This window comes from Oenanthe melanoleuca, chromosome 5 (genome assembly GCF_029582105.1).
Source record: "Oenanthe melanoleuca isolate GR-GAL-2019-014 chromosome 5, OMel1.0, whole genome shotgun sequence".
Lineage (NCBI taxonomy): Eukaryota > Metazoa > Chordata > Aves > Passeriformes > Muscicapidae > Oenanthe > Oenanthe melanoleuca.
In genome coordinates, this window is record NC_079339.1 from 6,296,760 (window position 1) to 6,311,281 (window position 14,522).

Below are 14,522 nucleotides of genomic sequence, written 5' to 3' on the forward strand. Positions count from 1 at the left end.
TAACCCCTAGGATGGGCCCTTTCATACACAGCAAAGTCCATGATCCTAATCAAAGTTGCTAAATTCAGGCATCTGTTCAGAAAATGAGAATTAGTTTCTAAATCTTTGAAGCCCTTAAAATAAAGCCCTGTAAAAAAATGCTTCATACTTTACTGCCCATATCTCTAACACATCTGCAGCCACATTCATTTCCAAGGGGCTCAGTCAGGCATGGCAAATATAATTGCAATAATTACACAGGCTAAATATTATACATATTAACTACCCACCTTAATGTCTAAAAACAGTAAAAAAGGAAAGATTTGAGTTAAAAGCATAATCTTCTGTATCCTAGAAGACAAACCAGTTGTATCTCTCAAACCATGAACTGCAGAATGAAATGCTATTTAGTTTAAAACTATTCTTTTCCTAGAGGTGCTACGAACAAGTTTTATTATTATTTTTAACAATTATGTGACCATTAATAACTAGATCGTCATTTCAGGGACTGTTATTTTATGATTCATATTTAAGCAATGCAGGTATAAAACTTCAATCTTTATTTCTGATCTGTTAGGCTGCAGTCAGGAATGTCCTTTAAGTGTAATCCAAGGGGCTGCATTGTTGTCCACCTACTCACAAGTAGACATAAGGGAACAAAATGCCAGGCTTTTGTCAGAGGTTATTTTCAGCTTGGTGATAGCAATGGCATTGCTCAGACCCCTGAAACTCTCACTCCCCTCCCCTCCCCTCGCAGCTAATAGTGCTGACAGAAGTGGTCACTGCATTTAAAGAGAGCAGGAACCCCTCCCATTCAAACCCTTTGAGACCCAGGAAAAGAGGGAGAAACTTCAAAGTCACTCTGGTAAGTAAAGTCTCACTTGGGTTCTGCCAAAATGAGCTTGGTATTTTTTTATTCCTAAAAGATAGCAGTAGCAATTAATTGCCTGACAAAGAAAACCATGTAGGTATAGTACAGTACAGAAATGTGAGTCTTACAGAGCAGTGCTTTAGGTTTGGAGTAGTAGTAGCCAGTAAAAAGGGAGATTCTTCTGGCTCAGCCAGGCGAGCAGCTACTCGTGTTTGAAGAATACAGCTGAAGAGATCCTCATTAGAGACACTCATTTGGACTAGGAAAGACTGGATAACAGAAGTTTCAGAATGTTTAAAAATTTTTTTACAAAGCTACAGAATTATTTTTTTGCAAGCAATCTTTGGAAAGTGAATGTACACAGCATACAAATTTGTGTGCTTTCATAATAGTATCCTAGAAGAAAACAACCAAAACAACCACCCCCAACCTTCAAAATATTTAATGTTGGTGACCAATTGGTTTCATATCAAATAAGAAGAAAACTTCTATGCAGACTTGACAAAATATGGCTAGGTAAGAGTGCAGAATGAAAGAATTATTCACAAATCCATCATTCAAGCATTCCAAGACAGCATGATCAGTCAAGACTTCAGAAAACCTCCCAAACAATTCATATAAAAATCGATAAATCCGTAAATCCATATGTGTTTTTACTATGGAAAGTTTTCTGCCTAAAGATAAAATCATTTCAGAGAATAAGGCCATGTATGTAGATAAAATAATTTTGTGTTTTATCTCAGTCACCACAGTGCTATTTCAAAGTCTGCAATTGTTTTGCCTGGCACTTAAAAGACTTACTGTAGGGATAAGGATTTAGAGAAGGATCTTGTGGAAGGAACAGTGAAAGCTGAGAGCCCAGGATTAGGTCTGGAAAAATGAATGGGTCATTTGTACAGCAGGATGCAACTTTCCACAGCCAGATGGATCAGGCTGAACTATGAGTGTGAATGTACAAGCATGTGAATGTGGTGTATGGTTGGTTTCTAAGCCAGAATGAAGTAGCTTGTTCTAGTGTCAGGAAACCATATTTTTTTGAGATGCAATCTTAAATTTCTGCAAAAGTGTGCATCAAGGATGTTTCAAAGGAAATGAGGCATTACTAGACTAGAAAATAATAGAAAAAGTGAAAGAACAGAGATGAAAGCAAGAGAATGGACACTATCAGGTCTCAGTAATGCACATCATGTGCTACACATCAAGTCAGTTAAAATCTTTTGTATCAAAGCACAATGTGTAACTTGGTGAGATCAGTGTCAATGAAAAACCAATATTTACTTCCCAGTGTTAGAATTCATCTCCCTTGACCTGTCTGTGTTGCTTTACTGCAGAATTAAGAGGAAAACGCTGGTTATTATGGGATTATGATAGAAGCTTAATGTATGACACTAACTAATAAAATTTACCTGTAGCCGCTGTCCACTGAATGCATTGGACTACCAGAAATACGATTATAAATACATAACAAGATCACATCTCCATCAAATGAGCTCAATCTTCAAACACAAATGTTCCCTCTATTTTGAATCTCTCTTGCTGGGCGTGAAGTGTGTTCCACAAGGGGCTAGATTTTGACAGAAACACCTTCAGGTTTTTTGAGATGCAGTGGCATCTCAAATGGAGACACATCAAAATAAAACCTCACAGTGAGTGTCAGTTGCAGAAAAAAACACAGCAGCATTTTATTGCTATTATATAAAGGAAGACATATCTTGCTACTCTCACGGCGCTGGTGGGGTGAGTACCACTAAGGACGGTCAAATGAGTCATGGTGGTCACAGGACAGGTCACAGAAGAGCTGTGATTAGATACCAGAGTGAAGTTCTGGCTGCATTGCCATTTCCCACAGACTACAGCTGGGGAAAGCATTTCAAATACGGCCTTGATACTTTGCATTTCAATGTAGACAGCAGTGTTCGAGATTTATATTATTATTGCTTGTTTGTTAGGTAAGGAATCAGTATTCTTATCTGCTGAGTCTAGACCAAGCAGTTTAGCAGGGACTAAAATGCAGAGAGATGAAGGCACGCCACTCCCCACTCAGCATTTCTACTATCAGTGGTCACAAAGACCAAAATTCCCCATTCTGTTTATCCCCTTCAAAGCCATCTTGTGGGACATGTGGCACCGAGATAACCCTGCCAGCCACACAAAACACAACTCTGCAGGCCATTCTGATAAGAACTGAGCTCTAGACTGTCAAATGTAGGAGCATTTAGAAGGGAAGACCATGTGTTTAGCAAGGAAGCAACAGAATTAATTCCAATTAATGAATTACATTTTTCACCTGCAGCACAGTCAGGCATTAGCACTGCTTTTTACTCCTCCACATTTCATCAGGCCGATACTGCATGCACCACCTATTTAGATCACTGGATCAAAATGTATTTTTGGATTTTATCCTTATCAATAGCACTTGGACTAGAGAGAGACACTCTGTGGCAAGGGTGTGACACCCAGATTTGGACAGTATGACTAACAGCCCAAAAGAAGATGGTTCACAATGTTTTCATGCCTGTGCAGAGCACTCTAACACTTCAAAGGCTTCCTTGCTCCAGCCCAGCCTATGAAGTAGTAATATAAGCTCTAAATATGGGAGGCATGAATCCTTGGCTGCACATCTCGTGTATAAATTCTGCTCTATATAGAAGCTACATTCTGAGGAATGATACAAACTGCTGAGTAGTAACTGAGCAAGCCCAAGAACACTCCTCCAGCCTAGCAGCACCCTGAGTGCCCACATGTTGAAACATCAACATTTAGAAGTTTCTGTGTCAGACATTTCTTACATTTAGGATGAGTCTGTTCCACTTCTCACCAGATCACGAGAATATAACAAGTACCATGTGATAAGCAGATATGAAAAGTTAACCAGATTAAGACAACAAAGTTCAGGGAAATTCAAGAGGATTTACACACTGATGCCCAGTGAAATTATGGGAAGTGGAGATCTTGGATCTATTTTTTTCTGATGACAAATGGGAGACTAAGTTCTATTTGAACATTGGAAGGATGGAGTTATATCCACAGTTATAAGTTAGATGAGTACAAAACTATGAGCAGCACACCCCCTGTGGAGATTACCTTCTCATGGTAACTCTGCTGCACAGGCAGCATCTGCAGGGATTGCCACTCATGTCCAGATGAGCCCAGAGAGGAAGAGCATGGATGTGCCCTGGCTCCTCACTCAGCTGTTCCTCCAGCGAGCACAGACATCATGGCATGCACTGCTGTTCTTACACCAGTATCCTTATGGGAATATTTCTGCCATGCCTTTCTTGTTTCTTCTACAGCTTCTCATCAGGTGATGCAAGAAAAAACATGGAAAATGTGTATGCATGCCCAGTCATGTTACTATAATTAGCCTTAGGAACAATGGTCCTTCCAAGAGCTGTAACCACAGCCCTGGACAGCACAAGACTCGCTATCACACTTTATCAGACTTTTTCTAAGATTATTTTTTCCTCTTCAGCTGATGATGTAATTGGAGCTACTTTCCAATAACCATTCTTGCTACCAGAGACTTGGAGGTTTGGTGTGCCTTTGAGGAGAGCTAAGAGAGAAAGAGGAGCTTTACAGAGACCAGAGGTAGAAACCACTCTCCTCCCAGGCATGTGTCAGTGCTGCCTCAGCTGGAAAGGATTCCACTGAAAATCTGATTTGTAAGGGAACACTGTAGACACAAAAATCTCATTTTAATTTTAAAGGAAGTGCCACAAAACTGATTTTTACCTACAGTTGCTCTTCCTTCTTTTAAAATGTTTGAAGCATCACTTGAACTGTTTTCATAAGAGAAAGAAAAAATGGCACCAATAAAAAAGTACTTTAAAAATAGAAGAAAATACAGAATGGCAGAGTGAGAATAAGATTTTACCTACATGAAAGATTCCTTTCTGTTTATCTCACATTTAAAAGAAATGGAAAAACCAATTTGACAGTGCTATTCTGTAAAGGCTTCACTGAGTGAGAGAGATTAGATTAATCATCTGTTCATTGTGCACAGTTAGTTTTGTTTCTTATTTCAGCTACATACTTTTTTTGCTTCTCATTTGTTACATTACAGAAAAATGGGGCAAGAAGAAAGCTGGGTTTTCATTTCCTTTCTGCACCATTACTGTTTTGGAACTGCCAGAGCATTTCTGCTCCTGAGCAGCCTCCCAAGGGAGCTGAGAGGGTCTGGAAGAGATTAACGATGCTGCTGTGGTATGACAGCAGAGGGCTGGGCTGACTGAGCTGGGGAGGGTGTTCAGCTGAGCATAAATCAGCCTCACAAAGAGGAGGAGAGGTTGGATCTTGCACGAGGATGACAGGTACACTGTCTGGTGAAGGAAGCAGTCATAACAGTGACTATTTAATTTCACAGGGTTCAGGATATGCTAATAAGAGCTATGGTAAGGCAGAGATGTTTGGATATGCTGGTATCTGCACTGTTATCAAACACAGACTGCAAAACCTGCCCCCATTGCCATGTCTCTGGTGCTCTTGCTCCAGTGTGTGCACCTTCCTTTTGCTGGACAGACAACTCTGTTACAACGCTGCAGGATTTTTGGTCTTAGTTGTCAGAAAGGATTTCCCTCAGGGTGCAGAGTTGGCATGTAGACATTGTTCATTTCATTCTGAAATTCAGAGGATTCAAGTGCAGAAATCACTGAGATGATGATAAGCACAGAATATTAGTCCAATGTAAATATATATTAAAATGTTTATCTAAAATGCAACTAATTGAAAACACCAGCTCTGTTACATCACTGCTATGATATCATCTCTCTCCGTCATCTGACCTCAGAAGAAAATTCTCAGGTAGCAGGCCTGATTCAGCCTTCAAGAGCTTCCTCTTAGTTATAAAAGTACCTTTTGGCGAATTTAATCAAACACAAATAGTACAAGCAGGCTTAAAAATAACTATAATAAGAAGGTGACTGCTTTTCCAAGAAGGAGGAGGAAGGCCTGTGCCAGGAGCTTGGAACAAGCTGATAATACGGTGTGCAGATGATAAGATGACGTCCCAGTCTTTCCAGAAATGATGACTCAAACAAGGAAACAGAATGGCCGGCTGAGGCTGGGGTTGTTCCAGGTGTGTGACAGCACAATCACAGGGAAGGGACTGAGGCTGACATCAGGAGACCTGGGCTGGTCTCCTCCTGTGTGACCTTGTGCAAGGCACTCCAGCGCTGACGGGAATAGCAAGAACCGGAATAGTAGCCACAGCTCCTTTCTTTTCTCTGATGTCTAGATTTTAGGTTTTTCTTTTGACAGAGAAAAACCCCACACCTTAAACACCTCAGGAGCCCATCCATTATTACTTCACAATGGCTGTGCAGCACAGTTATCTTGTGGCTGTTTCATGAGGAACTCAGAAAAGCCTGTGCTGGAGTATAAGGGAGGGCAGTATGGAAAGAAAATTACGATTTTGTGGAAAACAAACTGTAGATCCTCTTTTCCAGAAGAGGGTTGAGTGGTCCTAGCATCTTGTCACTGAAACACCTTGCAATCATTTCACATATTTCCCATCACAATGTACCAAGCTAAGGAATATCCTTTTTTACAAGAGAGAATCACAGGGATTTAGACTGTCCCTGTCCCCAAAGCACCAGGTATGAAGTATATTGCAAATATGCAGTAGCAGTTGACTGGAGAGGGAGGAAAAGATAACTTTTCTTTTTTAAATCAAGCTGTTCTATTTAAAATAATTCACATTTGCCCTTGTATTTATTTATGTAATTTGATTTCCTAGGTTAACGCTTCAGATAAGGATGCCGAACTTGGGAGGAGGAGCCAAGTGTGGGGCCTGTGAAAAGACAGTGTACCACGCAGAGGAAATCCAGTGCAATGGAAGGAGTTTCCACAAGTCATGCTTCCTCTGCAGTAAGCTGGGCTGAATAGTCTAACACCACAACACCCCCTTAGCTCTGTATAACTCTTCCATTAAACCCAGAACATTTATTTTTGTATTACTTGGCAGGTAGTTTTGCTGCATTTTGCCTGGAGCAATCTGCCTCTAGGGCTCCTGGCTTTTCTTTGTCCAAACATGAGATGGATTTTTCCAGGGACACTGAGGTGCTGCAGAATCACACTATCTAGGTCCATCTCCAGAAAACGCTTCCTTCTGTCCCACAATGTGGCACATCACAGGTTTGCTTCAGATTAAAAAGTCCAGCAGAACTAAACAAACAGCACTCATTAGAGAGAAGGATAATTACGTCTTTACTTTTAGGAGATGATTACTTTCACAGTGAGCCCTGACATTAATTTGTTTCATACCGAAAAGATAAAAGACCCTGGTGTCATCAAAACCTCCCACCAGCACCCTGCACGTAACTCCGTCTCCTCCTTCCTGTATTTCATGTAGTCCTGTTTCACTTACTCTTTCCCTCCACACTCCTCCATGATGTTTGGCTTCCAGGTTTTTTGCTTTCTCTGCAGAGGCAGTAGAAACTCTGAAAAAGAAAAAAAAAAATCAGAGAGAAGGTACCAATTCAGCTCTGTTTGCCCTTTGCAAACAATTTGCTAAGAACTAAAGATAGCTGAAGGGTTTGTTTTGCAGACAATACTTGGGATTAGTACCTTTGCAGTATGACTTCCAGTGTGACAGTTTAGGAGATATTGAAAACAATTTTCTCCCTCCTTTCTAGGAGGGATAGAGGCTTCTTACTTGGAGGCATGAGACTAACATTACATGCTTAGCTGACACAGTGCAGCACTTTGCAGAATGAGTCCAAAGGATACACCTGAGCTGTCTTTGCCTTTCTCCAGGTGCCCTAAAAGTGATGACTAAAAGTCCAAATGATGCCTTTAGTGATGTCTAAAAGGCCAAATAAAAAAGGATTCCCTCAAAAAAGTTTTCAGCTAACTGATAATCTTCAGCCAATTCTTGCAGAATGGCAAAAGGAAAATCTTGGTCTCAACTAGAATCTTCTTAATGCTTCCATGTTCTGCCTATAACAATTAATAGTAAATAAAAATAAAACAGCTGTCCTAATAGAGCACAGTTATGAATATTTCTCAAGTATGAGCTTCGTTCTTAGTACAATTGAATTATTTTCTTTTAGTGATTCATGATAAACCACTTACATCCATTAGCTCTATCGAATATTTGTTGTCAGGATTTTCTTGTTTGGTTGGTGGTGTATTTTGTTGTGGCTTGTTTTTTTGGGTTTTTTTTTGGGTTTTTTTGGGTTTTTTTTTCTTATTTGCCCCGTGGTTTAAGTCTGAATTAAATTATTAATAGGTTAGATACTAAAAATAGTATTCCCATCAGAAATATGTTTAAGGTCAAAACCTAAAGTTGCCCAGCTGGCATACGAAAGGTATGCTAATTGGCTTTGCTTTCTCCCATGATTCATATACACTGTTCAGCAGCTCTGGGTGCCTCAGGATCGTGTATCACATTCATGGGCTTTTCTATGAACCCCTTATAGGATTTCATTTCTCAACAGAAGGAAACCAATCTTCCCCAACCTAAACTCAGGCATGGAAACAGTTTAGCTGCACTTTTATATATTTCTATATAAACTTATTTCAAATATATCTTCTATTTCACATTATATTTGACGAGACACACAAAACACATCAGCATTTTTATGACCAAAGAGTTCAATTTCAGCAGAATTATAAACAATTCAAAGAAACCTGTTAAGGTGGGAAGAATCAGACAAGCTAAACTATGTTTAACACTCTGTCTGCTCCACAGTTTTTCCCTACAAGTACTGCAAGAGAGAAAAGTGTTTGCAGCAGTCCCTCCTTCCCATGCAGACTCCTGTTTACCTGCAGACTTGTTTCACTGACAGCTCTTACCCAAAGTGCAGCTGTGATGGACATTTGGCAGGACCTCATGCCATCAACCTGGATCTCCTCAGTGCCGGCGGGAGAACAGGATTTGTTGGCAGATGACAGGTCTCAAAGTTATTTCAACAATAGCACTTCAAGGGCTTTTGCTCCATCTGTCGTGGTGAATTGATACCCTATCCCTAAGGTACCAGAAATAGAAACACTTTATCTGCTGCTAGAATTTCCATCATCCCTGAACTCCCTTAGCAAATACAATTATCATCTCAAAGCAAGACTGTAGTATGAGAAGGCTCACACATTTACAGAAGTGCCTCATTTTTTTTTCTGTTAAGTATAAAGGTCTTTTCAAATTATTTCCCTCTCCATGCAATACAGGGGGGAGGAAAGCTCAAAGACAACCAGAGAGCTGGGGATGTGTAACTAGTATAATATACTGCCTCTTAGCAACAACCCAGTCTGGGGCTTGGAACTGCATGGTCTTTAAAGTCACTGATGATGCAACCCATTCTAGGAGTCTATAATTAAAACTGCAGAGGTTCCAGGGTGTAAATTCCCTGCGGTGGATAAATTGGATTCAGAGGAGGACATTTAAAGCAAACGTAGGGGAAACGGGCTGATCAAACCCTCAGGTAGCTCCTTCAGAGCTTGCACTTGCAGCCACTTCCAACACTTCTGTATTTCACAGCTTTCTGTTGCACACATGAACTCAGCAGCTTTGTTTTCCAAGCTATCAATAGCCCATGACTGAAATACCCTCTGCAGAGCAAGCATTTATTCTAAGGAACCTAGAGAGAAAGTTGTTGCCTAATTTTTCCCACTCCTAATCAACCACTGTTGAACAGTGAACAATTTGTAAGAAGTATTGAAATAATAATTTTTTAGCATACTAGAAAATCCTGGTTTTCAAGAGACACTCTGAATTGGAAGATCTTCCTCTCTCTGTGGGATGGAGGCTGTCTCACACTGAGTTTCCAAAGTGGTGCAGCAAACACAGGTATACACTCCTCACCAAGTAGTGAGGAGTGTAGCTACTATTTTTTTCCCCATTCATTATTACTAGTGCTGTAGAGGACATAATTTGTGTTCCCTGATGAAAGTTGGGCATTCCTGTGGCACCTTCTGTCCAAAAGTCTGCTAGACCTTTCTTAGTGAGCTAAGCAAAGCTGTTGTTCTCTGAATCAAACATGATTTGTAAGAGCTCTGTTTGGGAATGGCAACAGCCACACTCTTGTCATCCCGGAGGAAGTCCGACAGAGCTGCTGCTTGCTTTACCAAAATGTCACTGCTCCAACAAACAAATAATGATAAAAAACCCCCAACATGTTCTACCTGACTCCAGACATGGTGTTGATGTTAAAGCCTCTTTCAGAAACACACCACATCAAAACAGCCTGGGCTGAGCTGAGGAAGCCATCACAGACTCAGAGCATGTATTTTGAAAAATCCAGATGCACAGTGGCATCAATGCCCCTGCAACCTTCTTTCTCCCTTTCTTAAGGTTTCGGAGTTCAGGGTGGTTATCTCAAGTCCATTTCAAGCTTCACAGATCTAGACTTCCCTGGGGGTACGAGATAACTTACTTCAGCAACAACCCAGTCAAGTTTTATACTGATTGGCTCCTTTCCCCATATTTTTAAAGCTAAACAAAAATAAATATTAATTTATATTATTTTAAACCACATAAATTCAAATTTGAAAAGGCAAATGCCAATACATGCCTCTCTCTCCCTGTTTTCAGTGGCTTGCAGGAAGGCTCTGGACAGCACCACAGTAGCAGCTCATGACTCTGAAATCTACTGCAAAACCTGTTATGGGAGAAAATATGGCCCCAAAGGTGTTGGCTTTGGACAAGGGGCTGGATGCCTCAGCACTGACACTGGAGACCACCTGGGCTTGAATCTGCAGCAGTGAGTTAATTCCCAGTGACTGCTCCTTTTTCTGGTCCTGCTTGTCTCTTACCAGGGTGTTTCATGCATTTTATTCTGTTTCCATAACAACATCCAGCATAAGAAGCAGAGCAGACTTTCCTACACCCTTTCCTTCCATGGACACAGTAATTTATAATTTTTAATGATGCTCAGTCTCTTTAAGCCTGCTTTACAAATTATCCCCTCCTTCAATTGGCAATTATTCTGCAGAAGAAGTCTTTATATGCCACCCCACATATAAATATTCACCACAATTGTAATCTGCCTTTTGTAGCACAGTGGTAAAGTCACATTCACCACAGAAAAATATTCTTTTTTCCTGTTAGAGGCTAAAATACAGTCAAGGTTTTAGAGAAATAATCACACTACCCCATACTGTTAGTTCTCCTCTCAATGGGGGATATAACATTTCTAAATCCTCCCAGTGGTTCAAGTAACACTTACAAACACACTGAGAAAGTGTTTGAACAAAGAAATTCTAATGGGATACCATCTTCCAAAAGCACATAATTAGCTCTGACAGTTCATTTCTGTAGGATTTTCCTGCAATTCTCAAAGCTGCACATTTCTAAATCAACGATGCTTCTTCCTTCTGGTGGTCTAACTATAAAGAAACCAATTAACCAATATGCTGTGTAGGAAATAAAAGCTTGTTAAAAGTTAATGCATTTAACTGTAGCTCCTTGAACCCTGTAAATCCATTACTGGCAGAGTTCTGCACCAAAAACTGTCACATGCTTTGGATATAATGACCTGTTGCAGTCCAGCTATCTGATAATTCAGAAATTATTCTGTGAAAGGCTTTATATGCAAAGATATAAAGCCCAAAGTCCAGAAACAGAAAATAAAGCTACTTTTCTGATGTCCTTTTGTCCCTAGGCCAGGTAAGAACCTCAATTCCTGGTCCAAATGTTTCACTGCCTAACGAAACTAAAGCCTGAAAACCTGAATTTTTACTTTCAGCTTGACAAATACCAGCAGAAAACCAGTTACAATGACTAGAGAACATATTTTCCTTGTATTTTCCCTCTTGCCTGTCAATGAGAGAAAATTGGATTTTACTTCATTTTTCATTAATTTTTCTACATGTGGCTGCTGCCAGCTCCATGTACTTAGCCCAGAACAGTAACATCAGAGCTTCCAGTATCAACTTCTCAATCACACAACACAGAATAGAATACTTTGATTTTCTTCTTTTTCTATCACCTTTTCCATGTCAGAGACCAGCAATTTAGTATTTTTAATGCCTTACTAAAAAATCATTAAATCCTTTTTCTAAAGAAGGTAAGATTTTAAAGCAGCTTTAAAAATGTCTGTTGTAGGGGGTCGCCAAAGCCTGCTCGCCCTTCAACACCAACTAATGCTTCAAAGTTTGCCAAAAAGATGGTAGATGTGGATAAATGTCCCCGTTGTGGCAAATCAGTGTATGCTGCAGAGAAGATCATGGGAGGAGGAAAAGTAAGTAGTGACTTCAGCACTAGGAAACAAATCCCACCGCTTTACAAGGGTGAGAAACTATAGCTAAGAGGTCCTTGATCATTTATATTTTCCTTCATAAAGAAAACATGAGGATGAATTTGCAAATTGCTAATACAGGTCTAAAATACCGTATTTTTTGTAAACTTTTTTCAATTTTTTGCTTCTTACTGATGTCTGAGGACCAAGCAGAGATTACTGCATGAAGCTGGCTCCTCCACCATCTCTGGGTATATTTATAAACACTTATTTGTAGTGGCAATTGAAGAGACATTAGACAATGTAACTGAAAAAAGACTAACCCAGAATGACTAAAAATGGAAGCCACAAGGCCTACAAATGAATTTTAATCTTTCCACACCACACAAAGCAGTAGTTCTTTGTTTCTTGTACCTGCTGGCTGTGCACTTTCTGTGCCACACAATGAATTGTCTTCCTTTGCTCAGCCTTGGCACAAGACCTGTTTCCGCTGTGCTATTTGTGGGAAGAGTTTAGAATCCACAAACGTCACAGACAAGGATGGAGAGCTCTACTGTAAAGGTGAGAGTTACAGAGTGCTGAACTGGGGTACAGAGTCAATCTAAAGTCAGTCTCTTCAGACCTAGGATTGCCATTGGGATTTACATTGCTGTATGCTTAACATCCCCAGGAAACTTCATTTTGTCTTGTTTAACAACTTTCTGAAAGCAAAGAGCTATGGTAACATTGGTAACATATGGTAACATTGCTGTTGCAGTTTCTACTATTAACATTTAAATTTTAAAGCTATAATTTTTCTACAAATGTGACAACCTCTCAAATCTGTCAGACCTTCTAACAGAGCACTGAACATATCTGCAGGCTCTTGTACCTGCACAATCTCACTCACTAAAATAAAAAAATCCACAAAGATACAGATCTTTGGGCTTCCAAATAGGAATTCTTGCCAGTAAAATTTTAAAGATCTTTCTGCTGCATTGGTAGCACAGAAGATAATGCAAAAATAGTAAATTATACATCTAGATCTTCCTCTCAGATTCAGAAAGTTCACAGACTTCATCTGACTCCTAGAAGTAGCTTAAGGGGAAAAAATACACAAAGATTTTATATACAAACCTAAATTTATAGAGAACCCTAAAGAAGAATACTGGAGTTCTGTGACTTTGGGTAGAGTCTGTCAAGCACAAGTGGATTGGAATGTTTGGAGAAACGTGCTCACCACTGCCACTTAGCAGAATTGTGATAAATAACTATGTACACACTAACCACTATAGAGCTCAAATGGAATTACTTACATGCCTATCAATAGTTTCTGAATTATGCTCCTGTTCTTCTTAAAAATCTCTGGCTTACTTTGTATTACTCATCAGACCAAGTTTTACAGAGCATTTTCAGACAGGAAAGTAGCTTTAATGAAAATATTATTTCGATCTTAAAAAATATCTAGTTTCTTAACTTTTTTGAGATCACCAGATGCAACTTTTATGTAATTCAATTATGTAATACTAGTTTCACTATTAAGACCTGGATAAACTTATGGGAAATACACTATTTCAGATTTCCTTACTTTTTATCAACCTTATTTTGACAGTAATGTAAAAATGAAAACCAAAAGACATTTACTTTCCACTCCTTTGTTTGCAGTTTGCTATGCAAAAAACTTCGGTCCCAAAGGAATTGGGTTTGGTGGCCTCACTCAAGTGGAAAAGAAAGAGTGTGAATGAGAAGAAATGGATGCAACAGACTCAAACTGCTGCTGATGCCACCAAGTGATAACTGCCAAGTAAAACATTAAACAACACATATTGCTAAGAACCTGGGGCATTTCACTAAGATTTTCCATCTTGCAGGAAAAAATTGTGAGTTGCATCTTAAGAAATTCTTAGAGTAGATTAAAAAGGTACAGTAATATAACTAGACTTATGTTTGTGTTTAGGATATAAAGACAAGGAACCTCATGGAACATTATTGCTTCTTAAAGTAGTACTTGGCACGTTTTAGACTGGAATTTTAGACTCATAGTGCCCCATTATGATAGAGATCCCTTCTGGAGTGAAAGGTCCAGGTGTTCCCAGCTAGATTGTATTTTCTTTTGTTCACAGTGTTAACCTATCTGTATTTCCACCAGTCTCCTAGTTGAGTTTTGAACAGGCTGGCATTTGTATTATAACAAGTAAATGTTATTTGCTTTGAGACAATTAAAAATGATTTGAAATTCCCTCTCTCTGAGAGAGGTATTTCTAAAAAAATCCAACATTTTCTCAGAATACAACATCGTAAGTTTTATCTGTTTTCAAGCTACAATAAAGTACTTACTGCTTCACATTATTTTTATTTGTTTGTTTGTGCTTATACATTATACAATGTTTCAGATAAATGGATTTCACCAAGATAAATGAAACCCTCCATTTCTTAACTACAAGAATTGCATTTCACTACATTACTTATAATGTCAGTTCTAGATGGTATCTGACTTTAATTTCCTGATCTTAAACTCCTTC

The 14,522-nt window shown here is 39.3% G+C and overlaps 1 protein-coding gene across 1 annotated transcript; it reads left to right on the top strand.

Moving 5' to 3' along the window:
• Positions 1-719: 719 nt before the first annotated feature.
• Positions 720-14,349, top strand: CSRP3 (cysteine and glycine rich protein 3). The gene is made up of 6 exons (XM_056493835.1): positions 720-844; positions 6,585-6,715; positions 10,377-10,545; positions 11,889-12,024; positions 12,489-12,582; positions 13,666-14,349. Exons 2-6 carry the CDS (start codon positions 6,604-6,606, stop codon positions 13,743-13,745), a joined length of 591 nt encoding a protein of 196 aa, XP_056349810.1. The 5' UTR covers positions 720-844; positions 6,585-6,603; the 3' UTR covers positions 13,746-14,349.
• Positions 14,350-14,522: the final 173 nt, after the last annotated feature.